Consider the following 14871-nt stretch of genomic DNA (forward strand, 5'->3'; position numbering starts at 1 on the left):
TAAAAGGAATGCAGTTTTAAATGCTTGGCAGAGCAAAGTGGCAGTTTTCTTAAGAGGCAAGAATTTCTCTCTTATTATCCAAAGAATGCACAGTCTGTATAATCCTAGAGAAGAAAAGCCTTTCTTTCTCTGCAAACCTGAATGTAGAAACTTTGAGAAGAAATGAAGGTGTCCACTGAAACCCATATCAATATACAGACTGGAAAAAACTTTTTTAAAAAATAGCTAAATTGAAAGGGAAGTAGGAAGGAGCATTGATTTAGTATTCTGTAGAGCATCCATCAGGCTGGTGGGGAAGGAGTCGGAAGTGAGGAGAACTGATCAATAAAACATCAGGAGAAATGATCCTGCTCTACTATAATGCTAAAACAATTAAAAAATGAAGGACAAGAAAATAGTACCAACTTGTACCTATAGAGCTTTCCCTGTTATAAGATTGCCCTAGAATTTTGCTTTGATAAGAGCATAATGTCAGCAAAAATATCCCTTGAGGAAACAAAAACTAGAGAGCAAAAAGATGTCTTTTTGTAAATGCCACAAAATCCTTAGGAGGAAAAAAGAATTATTTTCTCTCCTCTTTAGAGGCTAGAAAATACAGGTGGCGTTTCCCATTCAAATTTATCATCCCTTCCCTAGAGAACAACACAAAAATATTGTCATTAAAGATCTGAAAGAAGTGAAAGGGATGTTTGTGAGCCTTAGTGCTACTTGAGGGGAAAGGAGATACCGTATGACAGAGAGGACATGGAATGGCAAATTCTTGTGGTTAATGTAGACATTTGTGAAATCTTCCATAGCCAAACCTATCAACAAGCTGAGACCAGATTACCAAAGGTGTTGGTTACATTCAGTAACTCCTTTTACTTACTAAATTGCATGGACAAGACAGTGTTACACTATTTTGCCTGCCTAAAATGAGGGGCGGGAACAAAACAGTTTTAAATTTAAAACTTTTTTTTTTTAATTGGAAGCACTAAACATTAAAACTTTCCATCTTTGGGATTCTAGATAAGAAGAACGTTGTAGCTTGGGCTTTCCCTCAGATGCAGAAAGCGTATCATTACTAACATATACGCTCTTTCAAATTAATGTATTAAACCCCAAAATAACCTCAGTCATGGCTCTTGCTTCTGCTCCAGAGCAGATCTGGAATGGCTGCTTGGTATCTGAATAGATGATTACCACCTCTGGTGGTTTATGGCCCACTCCACAATACGGAGGAGTTGTTGCTGCCATTTGCGCATGAGAGGGAAAGTTAAAGTTAGGGCAAACCTCGTGTGTAAATCTGTAGCATGGAAATGACTAGCTGCTGCTATTTTTAATTTTTTTTCTCCTTCAGCACCAAGATAGGCAATTTTTCTCGCTAAGATAACGGTAAACTGAGCAAACTAGGTTTGGAAAATCCTATTCTAGCTTGTGCTCTGAAACAAAAATTTACTCAGTATTTAAAAATTGTTAAAACAGAATTAATACTGGAGGTTTATGATTGTTGCGTACAAGCACTTCAAGAAAGATGGGCTCAAAAGACAAAGAGGGGTGAGTATTTCCTGTGTGTGAAGGATATATGGATGACAGTGTGGTTCAGAATTAGAGGTGAGACCAGAAACTGTGGCATTTTATTGGGACTTTGTTGTAGACCACCTGATCAGGGTGAAGATGGAAATCTAGTCAATAAATAGAGGGAAGTTCAATTTATGCTTCTTTGGGGATGAAAGGTGCGCTTTAGTTGCCTAAGCATAATCTCCTACTGCTATTTGCAATACCTGGGATGCTATGCCTTACCTCTAGATTCTCCTCTAGGAGGTATACGTCTCTATAAATCCTCTGTCATTTCTGCCAATACCATGTGAGTGTTGTAGATCCCTAGGAAATCTTATATACTACTAGATGCCTGTGTTTAGACTACTGAATCATGTCTTGAGTGAGTGGTCACCTTAGAGCTCTCCAGCTCTGCTTGTTGTAGCAGAAGCTTGAACACCCAACTCACATGCAGGTATCGGAATTTAGATGTCTTAACCTGAAACTGAATTCCACCTGAAGAGTTTTGGCCTCAGGAGCCTGCTTGACAAGTCTGCCTTTGGTTCATAGTGGGTCTTGTTTTACAGAATAAAAAACTGCCTGTGCAATTCTTGATAAGAAAAAAGACAAAAATTTAAAATGTGAAAGTACCAAATAAAAAATAGGTTGTATCAGTTGCAGAAGTAAATATTTCAAAATTAAAGCTTGAAGTTTAGCCAATCATGCTGAGACTATTTTGATGCTCGAAGTTGGAATAATAACACTGAAGACTTTCATATTGATGCATGTTTTAAAAAAATAAACAAAAAAAACCCCAAAACAAAACAAAAACACAAAACCAAAAAAAACCCTAAAGAAGTATTTTCCAATAAGTTTTGCCTACTCTTGAGTTATGCGGTGCCCAGGGAAGGAGCATTACATTAGTAATAACAAAGAATTAAGAAATACAATGTGATTGCAAACATCTTACTGACCTCTGCATTTATGGAGTCAGCAATACCTTAAGAGAAGCCATAAAGGTAGTACAGGTTGCCTTCCTGCCTTTTCACTTTGTTATCAGTTGTATTCCCAGTGTCAAGATTATGCTATAAGTAATTAAATAATACTGGTATCTGCCCAATGCAGTATTATGCTATTTATAAACAGCTTTATTTTTATTCCCAAATCTTTCACAATTTCCAGACTTACAGGCAGAAATACCAAATCGAATTGGAAAAAGATTGTGTACAAAACCGAAATGACTACTACTGACTTTTCAGAATCAGAAAAAATTTATAGCCATTTACCGAATGTGGGTTCTGTTTTACACCTAGGGTTGGGATTAAACAATATTGTCAAATTGTAAAATTATATAATTAGTGCTACAATAGTGCTACAATAGGATGAAATGAAGGCCGGATTATTAAAAAATTGATACAATAATACTAGTTTACCATGAAAAGCCAGAATAGCTGCATTTATAGTATTTAAAGGCTACTTTTTAGTCCAGATCCTTTTCATTACACTATTGTACAAAATCTTTGGGAATACATATTTGCTTTTTTTGCTTGGAGAAAATTGTGAATAAATACGAAAACCCATTTGGAACAATGGCAGTTTCAATGCTAACCACTATCATCAGCCTAGTAGTTAGTGGAAAATACTGAGTGGATTCACTTCCTTCAAGTGTTCTTTTCAGGGTAGTATTTTAGGGTTGTAGGACTGTTCAAATGCTAATGTTAAAACCTTGGGTTAAAGAAACTGCTAATTCTCAATGTTTATGAAAAGCCAGCATTCAGCGTAATGTAAAAGAGGATGCAGGGAGAATTTGCAGAGAGCTAACTTCAGTCTAGAGAGGTGAGCCCCCCTAGGCTTCCTTGGGAGTCTAAGGAAGTCGCTTCCTCCATTTACGCAGAGGTGACTGGGAGCGCCTTAACTTAAGTCCTGCTGTGAATCACTCTGTGAACCGCTGCCGATCTTAAATGAAAGTGGGAGGGACTAGCCTGCAAGGCTAAGGTTAGTCTTTGTAACATTTGTGGAAAGTGGCAGGGCAGGACATAAATTCAAGTTTTTGAAGACTATAAAATGCATACATTATAATGCACTCTTCTCAGGATTCAGGTGTGTGACCTAATAACTGCTCAAAGCAGAGTCAGCACCAGCAGGTTGCTCCAAATCTTGTCCTCGTGGATTTTGAATATCTCCAAGGCTGTTCAGAATATCCCCAGGGATGGGGACACTCCAGATCGGTTGAGAGGTGCCTTCAAGCCCCAACCCTCCTGCGAGCCTGTAACCTTACTGCAGTCTGGAGAGCCTCTGCCACCCGCGGAGGAGGGACCCTTTCAGACGGGCCACTCGTTTGGCTTACGGACTTGTCCAATGGCTGGGTGAGAAATGCTTGCTGTTTATGGTTCCCTCAAATTACACTTGATTTAAACCAGATAAGTAAAATTGGTCATGCAAGCATTTATTCGTAACATTTGAATAGACAACACAGTTGCTGCAAGTGTTTATGAAAGACATAGAGAAAGAAATGAAAGAAACTGTTTCAATCTGCTTGCATTTTTTTTAAAAAAAAGTCTCTTTCCATCATTGTACACGCTTACTGGTTGTTTTCTGACAAACCGGTAGCTGCAGGTTTCAGCCCTTTCTTATGCTTCTTTCCCCAGTGGAATAGCTGAGCTTTTATAGCTGTGCCTCCTTGGAAATCTTCTAGTGGGTTCAGAGTGGTTTAAGTTTTCTCTAGTCCTCCTGTTGTTCTTCCTCAACTAGGAGGCAGTATGGCCATCTTCTTTAAAATGGGCATGTGAAGTACATAATTCTTGGTTCCATTAAGAGTCTTTTCCTGCACTTAGCTGATTAGTAAATAACATTCTGCTTTCAAGATATAAAATTGATTTGTGGTGATTCATTCTAGATGCTTCTTCGCAAGTAAACTGTAACATGTATGTGTTGGAAAAATTCCAATTTATTTTCCAGTAAATAAAGGCCTTGTGAAAACTCAGACATATACTGTTCTGTCATTATTTACCAGAGGCTTTGCCTCCCTAAAATTAAATAGGACTTTTGGATTAGGAAGTAATTTCCTGAAAGTTCTCCTATGCTAAGAGTGGTATTTCATAGATAAGCCAAGTGTGGGGTTTTTTTAACTGAAAATTTTTTTCAAGGGAGAAATACAAGACTAAAACAGAGAAACACCTCCTGAGGGAAATTCTCCAAAGTATTTTAGGTGTACGAGAATACATGGTGCTATGACTTCCCAATGTCAAACTGTTTGAAAAAAGAAATTGAATCCATCATCTTGCACATTTCTTTTGTCTACAGCGAATGTTCTAAGATCCTCCAGCAGATTTTGAAAGTAATGTTTCAAAACTGCTAGCACCTAATGTTGGAAGTCTTGAGAAGACGGGAAGCTGTGTTCTGCTCTGATAGCGCTGTCAAAGGTAGCAGTGTTTTAGGGCAGAATGCAAAGGGAGTCAGGACAGTGTCTGGACAATGTCTTAAGGACCTGATTTACTTGCAGGTAACAATGCCTGTTACCTCTCAGAATTTGCGTTGCGAGGTAGCTTGGCCTAAGTTTAAAGACCTCTGTAATGAAATATGTTACATTTATGATACACTGATCAATACTGACTAAAATGTTAATACTTTATGTTCTTGTTTTGAGAATAACTTTGAAAAATGAATTTGTTGGGTTTTTTTAAAGTTTCATTTTAAGGGACTCATGAAAAATAAATGCTTTACTGTCTTGTAATGGTTTCATGGGCTTCTGTTGCCTCACTGGTGATTACTTAATATTCTGTGATTTTTGCTAGAATAAAGATTATAGAAAGATCTATTCTAAACACTTAAATGTTGAAGAACATAATAATGCTTATGCAAGTCAAAGTAAAACTGTACTACTTTGTTTAGAAAAGACATTAACCGTAGGATATGTTTGGCTGAATTTTGTTAATTTTTTTAATGTGTGTCTTTGTTGTGGCAAACTAAATTATGTGAATATAATTATGGACTGGTGAGGATCAAATCACAGTTTCTTGCTTGCTTCTAAATTATTTTTATAAAATGTAAATATTATCTATACATGATAATATTATCTAAACATGAGCCAATCACAGAACATGCAATATCATATCTTAATATGCCACTTAATATTTCAGCATAAAACCGCCTGAGTAAAGGCAGCAACATGCTGCTTCTCCAGGCACATGCTCAGTATTGACTATCACTGTCTCTGCTCATGTTTGTTGATTTTTATAAATACTTATTCTTTTGATGGCTTAAAGAATCCATGCTTGAGAAATTCTTGTAATTGTATAGGGTGAGGCAGTAAAATTATAGCTGAATGATGTAACTTTCTGAAGGACATAATCTTATCTATTTTTCAAGAATCTTTTTATGTACCTATGCTTTATGTCACATTTTCCTTGATATGCAAAAGAAAAAGGAAGGAAAAATATCCTAACAGAAACCTTTGAAACAAAATAGGGGCAAACATTTGAGGATATTTTTTTTTGTCACGGAATATTTTCAAGAACAGCACACAGTTTGGTAGGATGTGTTTCTCTTTCCAGAGAAGAATGGTTATAGTTCTAAGATCTTGAGTTACGTTGAGGAGCACCTTTCTCCCTGAGCACTCTCATCATTAACGTCAATGATTTTTCTAGAAAACAGAGATACATCCCTGCACTGTTTTGGAAAAGCACTGTCACGTCATATATATTGTGTAGAGACAATGGAAAAATAGGGGACCTCTATCCTTTAAATTAAATAAAATGAAATGCTTTCGAATTGGGGAACTCTTCTGGTTTGATACTGGTGGCAGGAAATACCAGGTGCTACAGTCTTGTGAGGAAACCTGGGAGAGAAATCTGTGGGTGGCTAGCAGATGAGCTGTCAGAACTGCTCAGCTCCTGTAAGGTTACTCACCTCTCATCTGTGGCTAAGTGGACAGCCAGTAAATCCCGTGTTTTCTCCAAAGCAATTCCCATGCATATTTTGAGGTAAAGGATTGAGCCCTAGCATGAAGTCATTCCCGTCTCCAGGACTGGAGATGTCCTTTTCCTGTGAACAGCTATGTCCTTCCTCCTCTATATTAAAGCAAACGGAACCCAGATGGATTAAGAAATTTTTGTCTTACCCTTATTAAGCAGTATTAGCAGATTTGTACATGGAGAAGAGACATATTTTGCCCCATTTTAGACACATGTAATCCTGGAGTCTGAATCATCAGTTAGTGTACATCCGTAACTTTTACACAAAGTGTTTTCAGTAACATTCATCTGTTGTTGCATACTTAACTGTAAAACAGTGCTTTTCCTATAGTTTTGTAACACAGATTGTTTATAATATATGTGTTCAATAAGCAGAGGTAGTACCAATGCTAAGAGATATTAGACTTGTACATTTGCAAATTTGCTGTTTCAGAATGTAAAGTGAAATATTGAGGCCAGAATTATTTTTTAGTAGAGCAAGATAATGAGATGCTTAGTAATAAATGTAGCTGAGTGAAGCAAAACTACAGCTAAGTGAATACAAATTTTCATACTTCATTATATAAGCTAGGAGAAGTGAGTAGTAGAGACCAGAAAGGATATTCTGTGTTCCATAAAGAGCACAGAATATTTAGGATTACTTGATTTTTTTCTTTCCTTGGCATCATTGAAGTCTCAAACATTGAATCAACTAGTAACAGCTTATCTACCTAGATGATACATTAATTGGATATAAGAATTTTCCATGCTAGGAGTTGGATACTGAGCTATTGTCTGAGGAGGGTTTCTGCAATCAGACTGAACATTGTTTTCAGTACTGTTCTGTTTCAGAGTACAGTCTTGAAAAAAGCCTTTTGAAATGCAAAAAAAAGATATTTTAGAGAATGCCAGTTTTATTTTGGAGAATTGCAATTTGGCCTGTTTTTGAGGAGCAGTGAACCAGATCCACAAAAGAGCTCAGATCTCCAAAAGGACTTTTAAGTAAAGAGTTAAGTAACAAAGTCTAGATTTGATCTGTAAAGAACCTTTCAGATTCCCACAGGAATCTGAATTTTCATTGTTGAATTCCATCATTGCTCAAAGCTCTGCTTTTCTTTGTATCCCCGATTCTGTCCGTCTTCTCAGGGCTTAGCGATGTGGTGTCTGTTTGCTTTGCACCTAGCACGTGTCAGTCCTTGTCGGAAACTTGAGACTGGGCCTGCATCATCTGACAGCTCTACCATCTGTCTCCTAATCCAGGATGCATACTCTTACCACCCCTACTATATGTCTGCTTAATTGGTCCATATACAAAATGTATTCCATGTTTTCCAATTTCATTCTGTATTAGTTTGTGTAAATGACGGTTATGTACAATGGCTGATCAAAGGCTATGCGTGCTAGTTCACTGCACAGTCTACATATGTTGCTTGTCTGCAACATCATACAATGCATAGGAGATTGAGGTCTTACTGCTTTCTTCCTCCAAGGAAAGATGTTTTATATATGGCTGACAAATTTGAGATTTTTTTTTTTTTAATTTTCTCTTTTTAAAACTTGCATTTCTCTGTAAAATTTGGTTGAAACTGGACATCTAGTTCAAAATTACTAGTGGTGATGGCAAATGGAGAGACAGACAAACAGGGCATTTGAGATGGATTCTTCCTTTGGAAACTAGTTTAAAACATGATTGATGAGGAGCTACTATTTTTTATGTCACCTCGAATAAACTATTTAGTTGGTTTAGAGCACTCGACCAAGAAATGGGCAATATGTACTCACCTTCAATTTTCCATTCTGCTTGCTGGAGCACTCCCAAACCCTGCCATTTTGGAGGTGTTCCACATTACAGGGAAGTTACAAACCATTTGACAAGCAGGTGCATTGGATTTAAAAATCTATGCACAGTAATCTTCAGTGTCCTTGTATCCATTTCAGCTTTGGCTTGACTGCTTCACCAGCAGCTGATTCCCAGAGAATGCCATTTAGACAGGATGAGGTCCTCCGAGAAACCTAGCCAAGAATGTGCCTCCCAACAGAATGTTACTAGTGCAACTCCTCAAAGCACCTCTTGTCTAGTCTCATTTTGGTGTTGCTTCACTTCAAGTTGTTTAAATATATTATTTGTTGGTTTTGTTTTTTTTTTTCAAGATAGGGAACATGTTATGTATAAATTCTTGATTGCTTGATTATGACAACATTAGTTTAATGAAATGATACAAGTGATAAAGGTTTTCAAATGAAAATTTCTTAAACCTTATAGTATTTTGAATTGTCTGGATAACTTTTTCTTCCATATGTGTGTTGCTAAAGTCTCTATGTTCCTGTTCTTCAGAGAGCCACTCGTGCTTTAAATACTGTGAATAGTCAAAATCCTACAGGATGTTTGATAGCATATCTTGCATAAGTCTTTGCAAGACTGTGACCCAAGAGCTTTTAAAACTTAATTTCCAAAATAATCACATTCACCATACACATCAGGGACAGCAGCATATGGCAGAGAAGCCACATGGACTGGATTTCTTGAATGGTGAAGAATTGCTGTCTGTGTGAGGCAACAGCTTTTAATTCCTACATTTCTTTCAGTGTACTTAGCCATTACTTTGAGAACAAAAATACAGCCTTTCGATGGTTGCCGAAACATCTACAAATTTTTCTTTTCCTTCATGTGAAATAGGAATATGATGCTAATGGATAAATTTGGCTCGTCTGCAAAGTGGTGTATGCACACTGTCTAAACACAGGCATGTTACAGTCAGCAGAGGCTCTTGAGAGCAATTACGGTGTTCCTTTTTTGAAAAACCTTTCAGAGGCTTAATTAGCCAAAGCACCTAACAGTAGATACCAGAAGTCAAATGAGCTAAATGTACTCACCCTCTTAGCAGGGTTCTTTCATAGTGCTAGTAACTATTACTACTATAGTTAGAGTTAATAAATATAACAATACTATAACTTAGTAGTAATAATATAATTAGTAAAATAGTCTGTTCAGTTTAGTTTAACCATTCAGTTTATAAGCTTCCCGAAACAAAAATATATAGGAACTATATTTGGCATAAAAGCTATAGACAAGCCTTTCAGAATCACTCTGAACCTGAAATGCATATTGTCTCCTCAGTTCTGACATCCCTTTATTTTCTATTCTGTAAAATTGGTTGAGCAAAGACTAGTGCTTGGACATTTGTAGTATCTCAGCTGAATTTATGTGAAGTATCAGCCTTCAGATTAGACCAGTGTATATGAAGGGTAGGTTTTGGTAGCAGAAAAGCAATGCAAGTTCTCTCTAAGAGCTAGTAGCATGTGCTGCTTCTGCAGAACTAACCTTCTTCAATGCAGGGTAGATATAGTTTGGTCACTTAAATCAGTACACAACATAATGCTTCCCAGTTTTTCTGATAGATATTATGAGTGATGATTAAAGGATATTTTTTTAAAAAACATGAAAATTATACACACACACACACATATATATATTCTTATGTTTATTTTGGACAAACCACAGGGTTCTCAGCCTGGTGAAGTTCACTCTACATTATAATGCTTTCCAGCCAACAGATACGATATGAATATGCAAACTCATTTTTATTGATTTTTATTCATAGTAGTACTGATTTTCATTTAAAGGCCATTCATTTCATTCACTATCTACAGTAGTCTTTCAAGGTGCTTTTATTTTAAATGGGATCAGATGTTTTACAGATTCATGTGTCATGACGATTTGAAGTGAAAAATGGAGTAGACATTAGTGTTATTCAGTACTTGGTTATGCACATGTCATCAGGCATTCCAGAAGGGCTTCACTTTTTTGTTGCTGTTTTCTAATCCAGCCTTTTTATTAATGGTGGGATATTGTTATTCTTTTATTAAAACTGTGAAGTTTGGAAAAGGCGTGTAAGCTAGATCTAGCTTGTCGAATAACTCAGGTAACCTACTGCACATCTGCTCACACGCCCTTACTCTGTGACCTTAAAGCTTCTTCCCCGTCGTGTTACTAAAATTCAGGTGCTGCATCATTGTATGAACAGACCTGCACTAGTCGTGTCACGTTGGCTACATTTCGGCCATGTGCTAAATGCATTTCTGCTCACATGACCAGAGAAAGGTCTTCATTTAAGAGAAAAATGTAACCTGTGATGAGCAGGTTTGGTGAGAATAGAGAATACTAGAGGAACGCAAAGGCAGGCAGGCATTAAGAAGTTATCACCTATGACCGTATAGTAAGCACAGATTAACACTTTCAAATGCCATTAGTGATTCTGGATTTGGATAGGCTTCCCTTCAGACAACAACTTTTTTTTAAGGAAGCACAGAGAATTTACTTTCCTAAAATCATGTTCTTTGTGCATATTTGAACTCTGAAACCAAAAAGCTTTTTGGCAACAAAAATTGCAGGTCTTGTTGTAAGACTTATACACATGCTAGTACAGTATTTTCACTTCAGCTCACAAAGATAAACATTGGTCACGCTATGCTTTGGTCAGACAAAAGATTGTTTGGCTTTCAGAATAACTAACCAACAAGAGCCACAGGAACAACAACTCTGAAAAAGTAATTGATATCTGGTACAAGGTATTTAAATATGAATTTTTGGCATTTAACTTTGTTTTTTCATGCTGGGGTTCCTAATTGTGATGTATTTGCTACACATGTTTTTGTACTGCATTTGGCCTGATCACTGAGGTATTTACCAGTTTTTTAACTAATGTTGTTTTGCATTGTGAAATTTCTCTGAATGATTTTTTTTTTCTTTGTCTGATGCTCAGGGGAAAAAAAAAAAAAAAAAAAAAAAAACAAGAGAAGACCCACAACAGATCTTGCTCATTTCCCTTTCTTTGCTTTTGTTTTACAGGAGACACATGAAATTGTGGCTATCAAGAAATTCAAAGACAGTGAAGGTAACCTGCTGCGTAATCTTTCATGTCAATATCTACGTTGTTAATATCTCTCATATCAAGTCTCACATATCCAGACGTGATTTAAAAATTATAATGATTTATTAGCTCTGTGAATATTCAAGGCGCTTGATCCTTCATACCTGCCTAGGGACTGCATTATACACTCCAACTAGGTAACTCACTCTCTTTCTTGGTGCATCTATCTTAATATGGCTCAGATTGTGGTGCCGTACATGGTAGTAAGATCTGCCAGTTGATGACTGGATGTGTCCAGAAAATGGCAAAAACTCCTCTTGTAGTAGTGGTTTGCAGAGTCTTTGGGCTTTACCACCCTTCATCTGTGGGAGGGGATCTAAATGTTAGAGGGACTTGGAAGGGATAAATGGAGGAGACTGAGAGAAGTCACTGAGAAGTTCAGTGGTACGAAGAGGAATCGGGGAGCTCTCAGGGATCTGTGGGAGGATTTGAGGGAGCTGGATGGCGAGGTAGCTGCTCTGCCCTCCCTTCAGTAGGCTCCACTCTCCACAGAAACTTGCTTTTTGCCCCCTCACAGCAGCCTCTCTGGACTCTCCAGTCTTGCTGAGTTTGCTGAGAAGGAAGGGGGAAGAGCTGACTCCTGCAAGGCTTACTGTTGCTGGCAAAGTGGATGGCAGAAGGCAGGACACATGGAAATTATTGCCAGTGCAGCAGACACCTGTTCCTCACCCACAAGTAATAAAACCAGAGATCTGTACAAAACAAGACTGCCTCTCAGACTCCGCACTTGTTGGGGGACAGTAAATCCCAGTATCCTATCTTAGGCAAAACTGGCAATCAACCGCCGGAGCAACTGTCTACCTTGGTACATCAGAAGCTAGCCCCGATCCCTGATGGGCTAGCACAAACAGAAGGAGAAGCCAAGTATGAAGTGATAAGAGGAGTCATCCCGGTCTGAGGCAGTGCAGCTATGATTTGCCATATACCAAGGCTTTAGCTGAAAGCTAACGATGCGGTTTAAAGAAACAGCAGCTACTTTATTTTAGCAAACTTTTCTTTTTTGTTATTGTTACAGGATTGCTGGTGGCCATGGAGGTGTGGTTGGTGACAAGGACTGTAATTTTCAGAGTCAGTTAGGCACAGCAAAGTCAGACTTGTGTCTGTCATTTCATGCAATGCAAACTCTTGCTTTGCAGCTGATTTTGCCAGACACTTGAAGGGTACATTTGATTAATCTTTTAGCACTGCTATTTGGAAATCTGTTTTAAGTCCCTGTTAAAGAAGGTAGGAGATCATTTAATTGTGGTGATCATCTTGACCAGGTCATTAGAGTACTTCAGAATTGCTTCTTGGAACTCGATGTGGCTATTCAGTACAGAACCTAGGCAATGAATCTCAGTATTAAGCCCTAGCAGGATTATTATATTGGCCTGTCTACCAAAACCAAAAAATGTAACATTTTCATTAGGTCTGGCTTTCCAAGAGTATTATGTAATATCAGTTTACATGACTGATGACTGCTTTTCAGAGTTGCAGCTAGTTGTTTACAAGTTTCTGGAAATATGACAGAAGTTCTTTTGATGGATTTGATTCAGCCCATTTCACATCTGTCTCGTTAATGTGGTAGTTCATTACAAATCTAAATATACTGTAATTGTTTCTATTGCCATTTTTGTTTCACTGAATTTTTGCTGTTGTTTGACATATGCATGCTAAATACACTGGAAAGAGAGTGTCTAGTTATATCTAGGAGAAATTATGTAATCAGGCTGATGCAAGCCAACACCAAGCACTCAGTTTTAAAATGAAATGATTTCGATTGCTCTAAATTATATATTTTTTTAATCAAAACATTTGTGATGACAGTATTTTGTTTTCCTCTTCCCTCCTGCTACACTTCAATTTTTTTTTTCTCTGTCTTCTGATGATGATTATATGCATTTGCACGACCTGTGTTATGCTCTCTCCCGGGCAAACGTGGTTTTGCTTTTTGCTTTCTTGGAAAAACTATTTCTCTTCCTTGTTTCTTCTTCCTCTGTCTCTGACTGTCTTTGTGGTCCATGACCTACAAACGTGATTTGGCTTTGAAGTCATGCAATCATATTCCATTTAATATCCCTCTGTTGTGGATAACAGTTCTAAGAGATTAAGATCCCTGCTTCTACATGTGCATGGGCAAATCTACTGAATTAATGGATTTGATTTTACTATATGAAAAATAAAACCTAATATAATCTGGTATACTTGACATTTTGTTGTTAGTATCCTCAGTTCAGGGCCCCTTGATGATAAGCAGTGTATGAAGCTTTAGTAAAACACTCCTTCTTTCTTGAGCAACTTTCAGACAAGTAAATTGTCAAAACCACCATTGAATTTCTTGATTCCTCAGAATCGGATTCAAGGCTTCGTTGAATCAATACTTGCTCTACTGCCCTCTGTGGCCACTACACTGGTCTGCATTGCTGAATTTCCGTTAAAAGCCTTGTGGGGAAACTTACAGGACTTACAGATCAGTGCTTCGGTCTGGCTTTTGGGGAATAAAATTATTTTAGAATCAGATAGATTTCTTTGATTTTGTTCAAACATGAGCTTTGCATTCCAGTGTTTCTGCTGAGGAGATATTAACCTTGCCAGTGTTTCATGCATGTGACATATGTTTGTGGGGTGGAGGATGTGTCTGCACACATAAATGCATATTTTTTGAAGCATGTTAGTGCTCTTCATAATGAAAAAGATAGAAATGCAAATGATTTGTTTCTTACGATTTTTTCTGCCACTGAAAACCTAGATGGTAGTGACAAGAAGTGTGAGGGTTGCATAATGATAGCACAGTCCTCAGTTCCTTCTCTTACAGTGCAGAAGCAGCCAGGCAGCAGAGTCAGTTCACGCTGGATAATAAGTTTGTTTCTCTGTAATATTTAGAAACAGGGAATTTAATCAGGGGTTCAAAATAAAGATTTATAACACTTGTTACTTGAAGTTTTTGCTTTGTTAAAGTTTTACTCTGTCACTTTTACTTTGCACTCTAGAAAATGAAGAAGTCAAAGAAACTACTTTACGAGAGCTTAAAATGCTTCGCACTTTGAAACAGGAGAACATAGTGGAGCTGAAGGAAGCCTTCAGAAGAAGAGGAAAATTATACTTAGTTTTTGAATATGTGGAAAAAGTGAGTTGAGTTTATACTATCCTTGCCACAGTTAAATCATCAGCTTACTGGAAAAGTCTTGAAAATTACTTTTACTTTTAAAAATTAAGCGATTCTAATCTGTAAAGAGGAACAGCAGAAACTTTAATACAATCTGAATTGTTGGAATTAGACATTTATTGTGAGAAAGCAACACTGATAACTTCACTATTGTTTTTACTTCATGTGTTGGTCTTTAAAAAAAAAAAAGTTCTTCCAAATATGAACACAAACATGTTCAAATTATATGGACTGGAATACATATCATTTGAAGAAAAATTTGCATCCAAACTCTATAGTCCAGTTTAATTGTAAAGCTGATTAACTGTCCTGTGTTATGTTGTGT

At 37.2% G+C, this 14871-nt stretch overlaps 1 protein-coding gene across 3 annotated transcripts in view; it reads left to right on the forward strand.

Annotated features, from left to right (window-relative positions):
- CDKL5 (cyclin dependent kinase like 5) overlaps positions 1-14871 on the forward strand; it is a gene marked incomplete at both ends in the record, with an annotated part of 83637 nt that overhangs the window by 19744 nt on the left and 49022 nt on the right. For all 3 annotated transcript variants that reach the window (XM_082304496.1, XM_082304497.1, XM_082304498.1), the window contains 2 exons: positions 11320-11365; positions 14371-14507. In XM_082304496.1, coding sequence (XP_082160622.1) covers positions 11320-11365; positions 14371-14507 — 183 coding nt within the window. The remainder of the gene's footprint in view (positions 1-11319; positions 11366-14370; positions 14508-14871) is intronic.

Source organism: Platalea leucorodia, assembly GCF_965183815.1.
Source record: "Platalea leucorodia genome assembly, chromosome: 2".
NCBI classification, from domain to species: Eukaryota; Metazoa; Chordata; class Aves; order Pelecaniformes; family Threskiornithidae; genus Platalea; species Platalea leucorodia.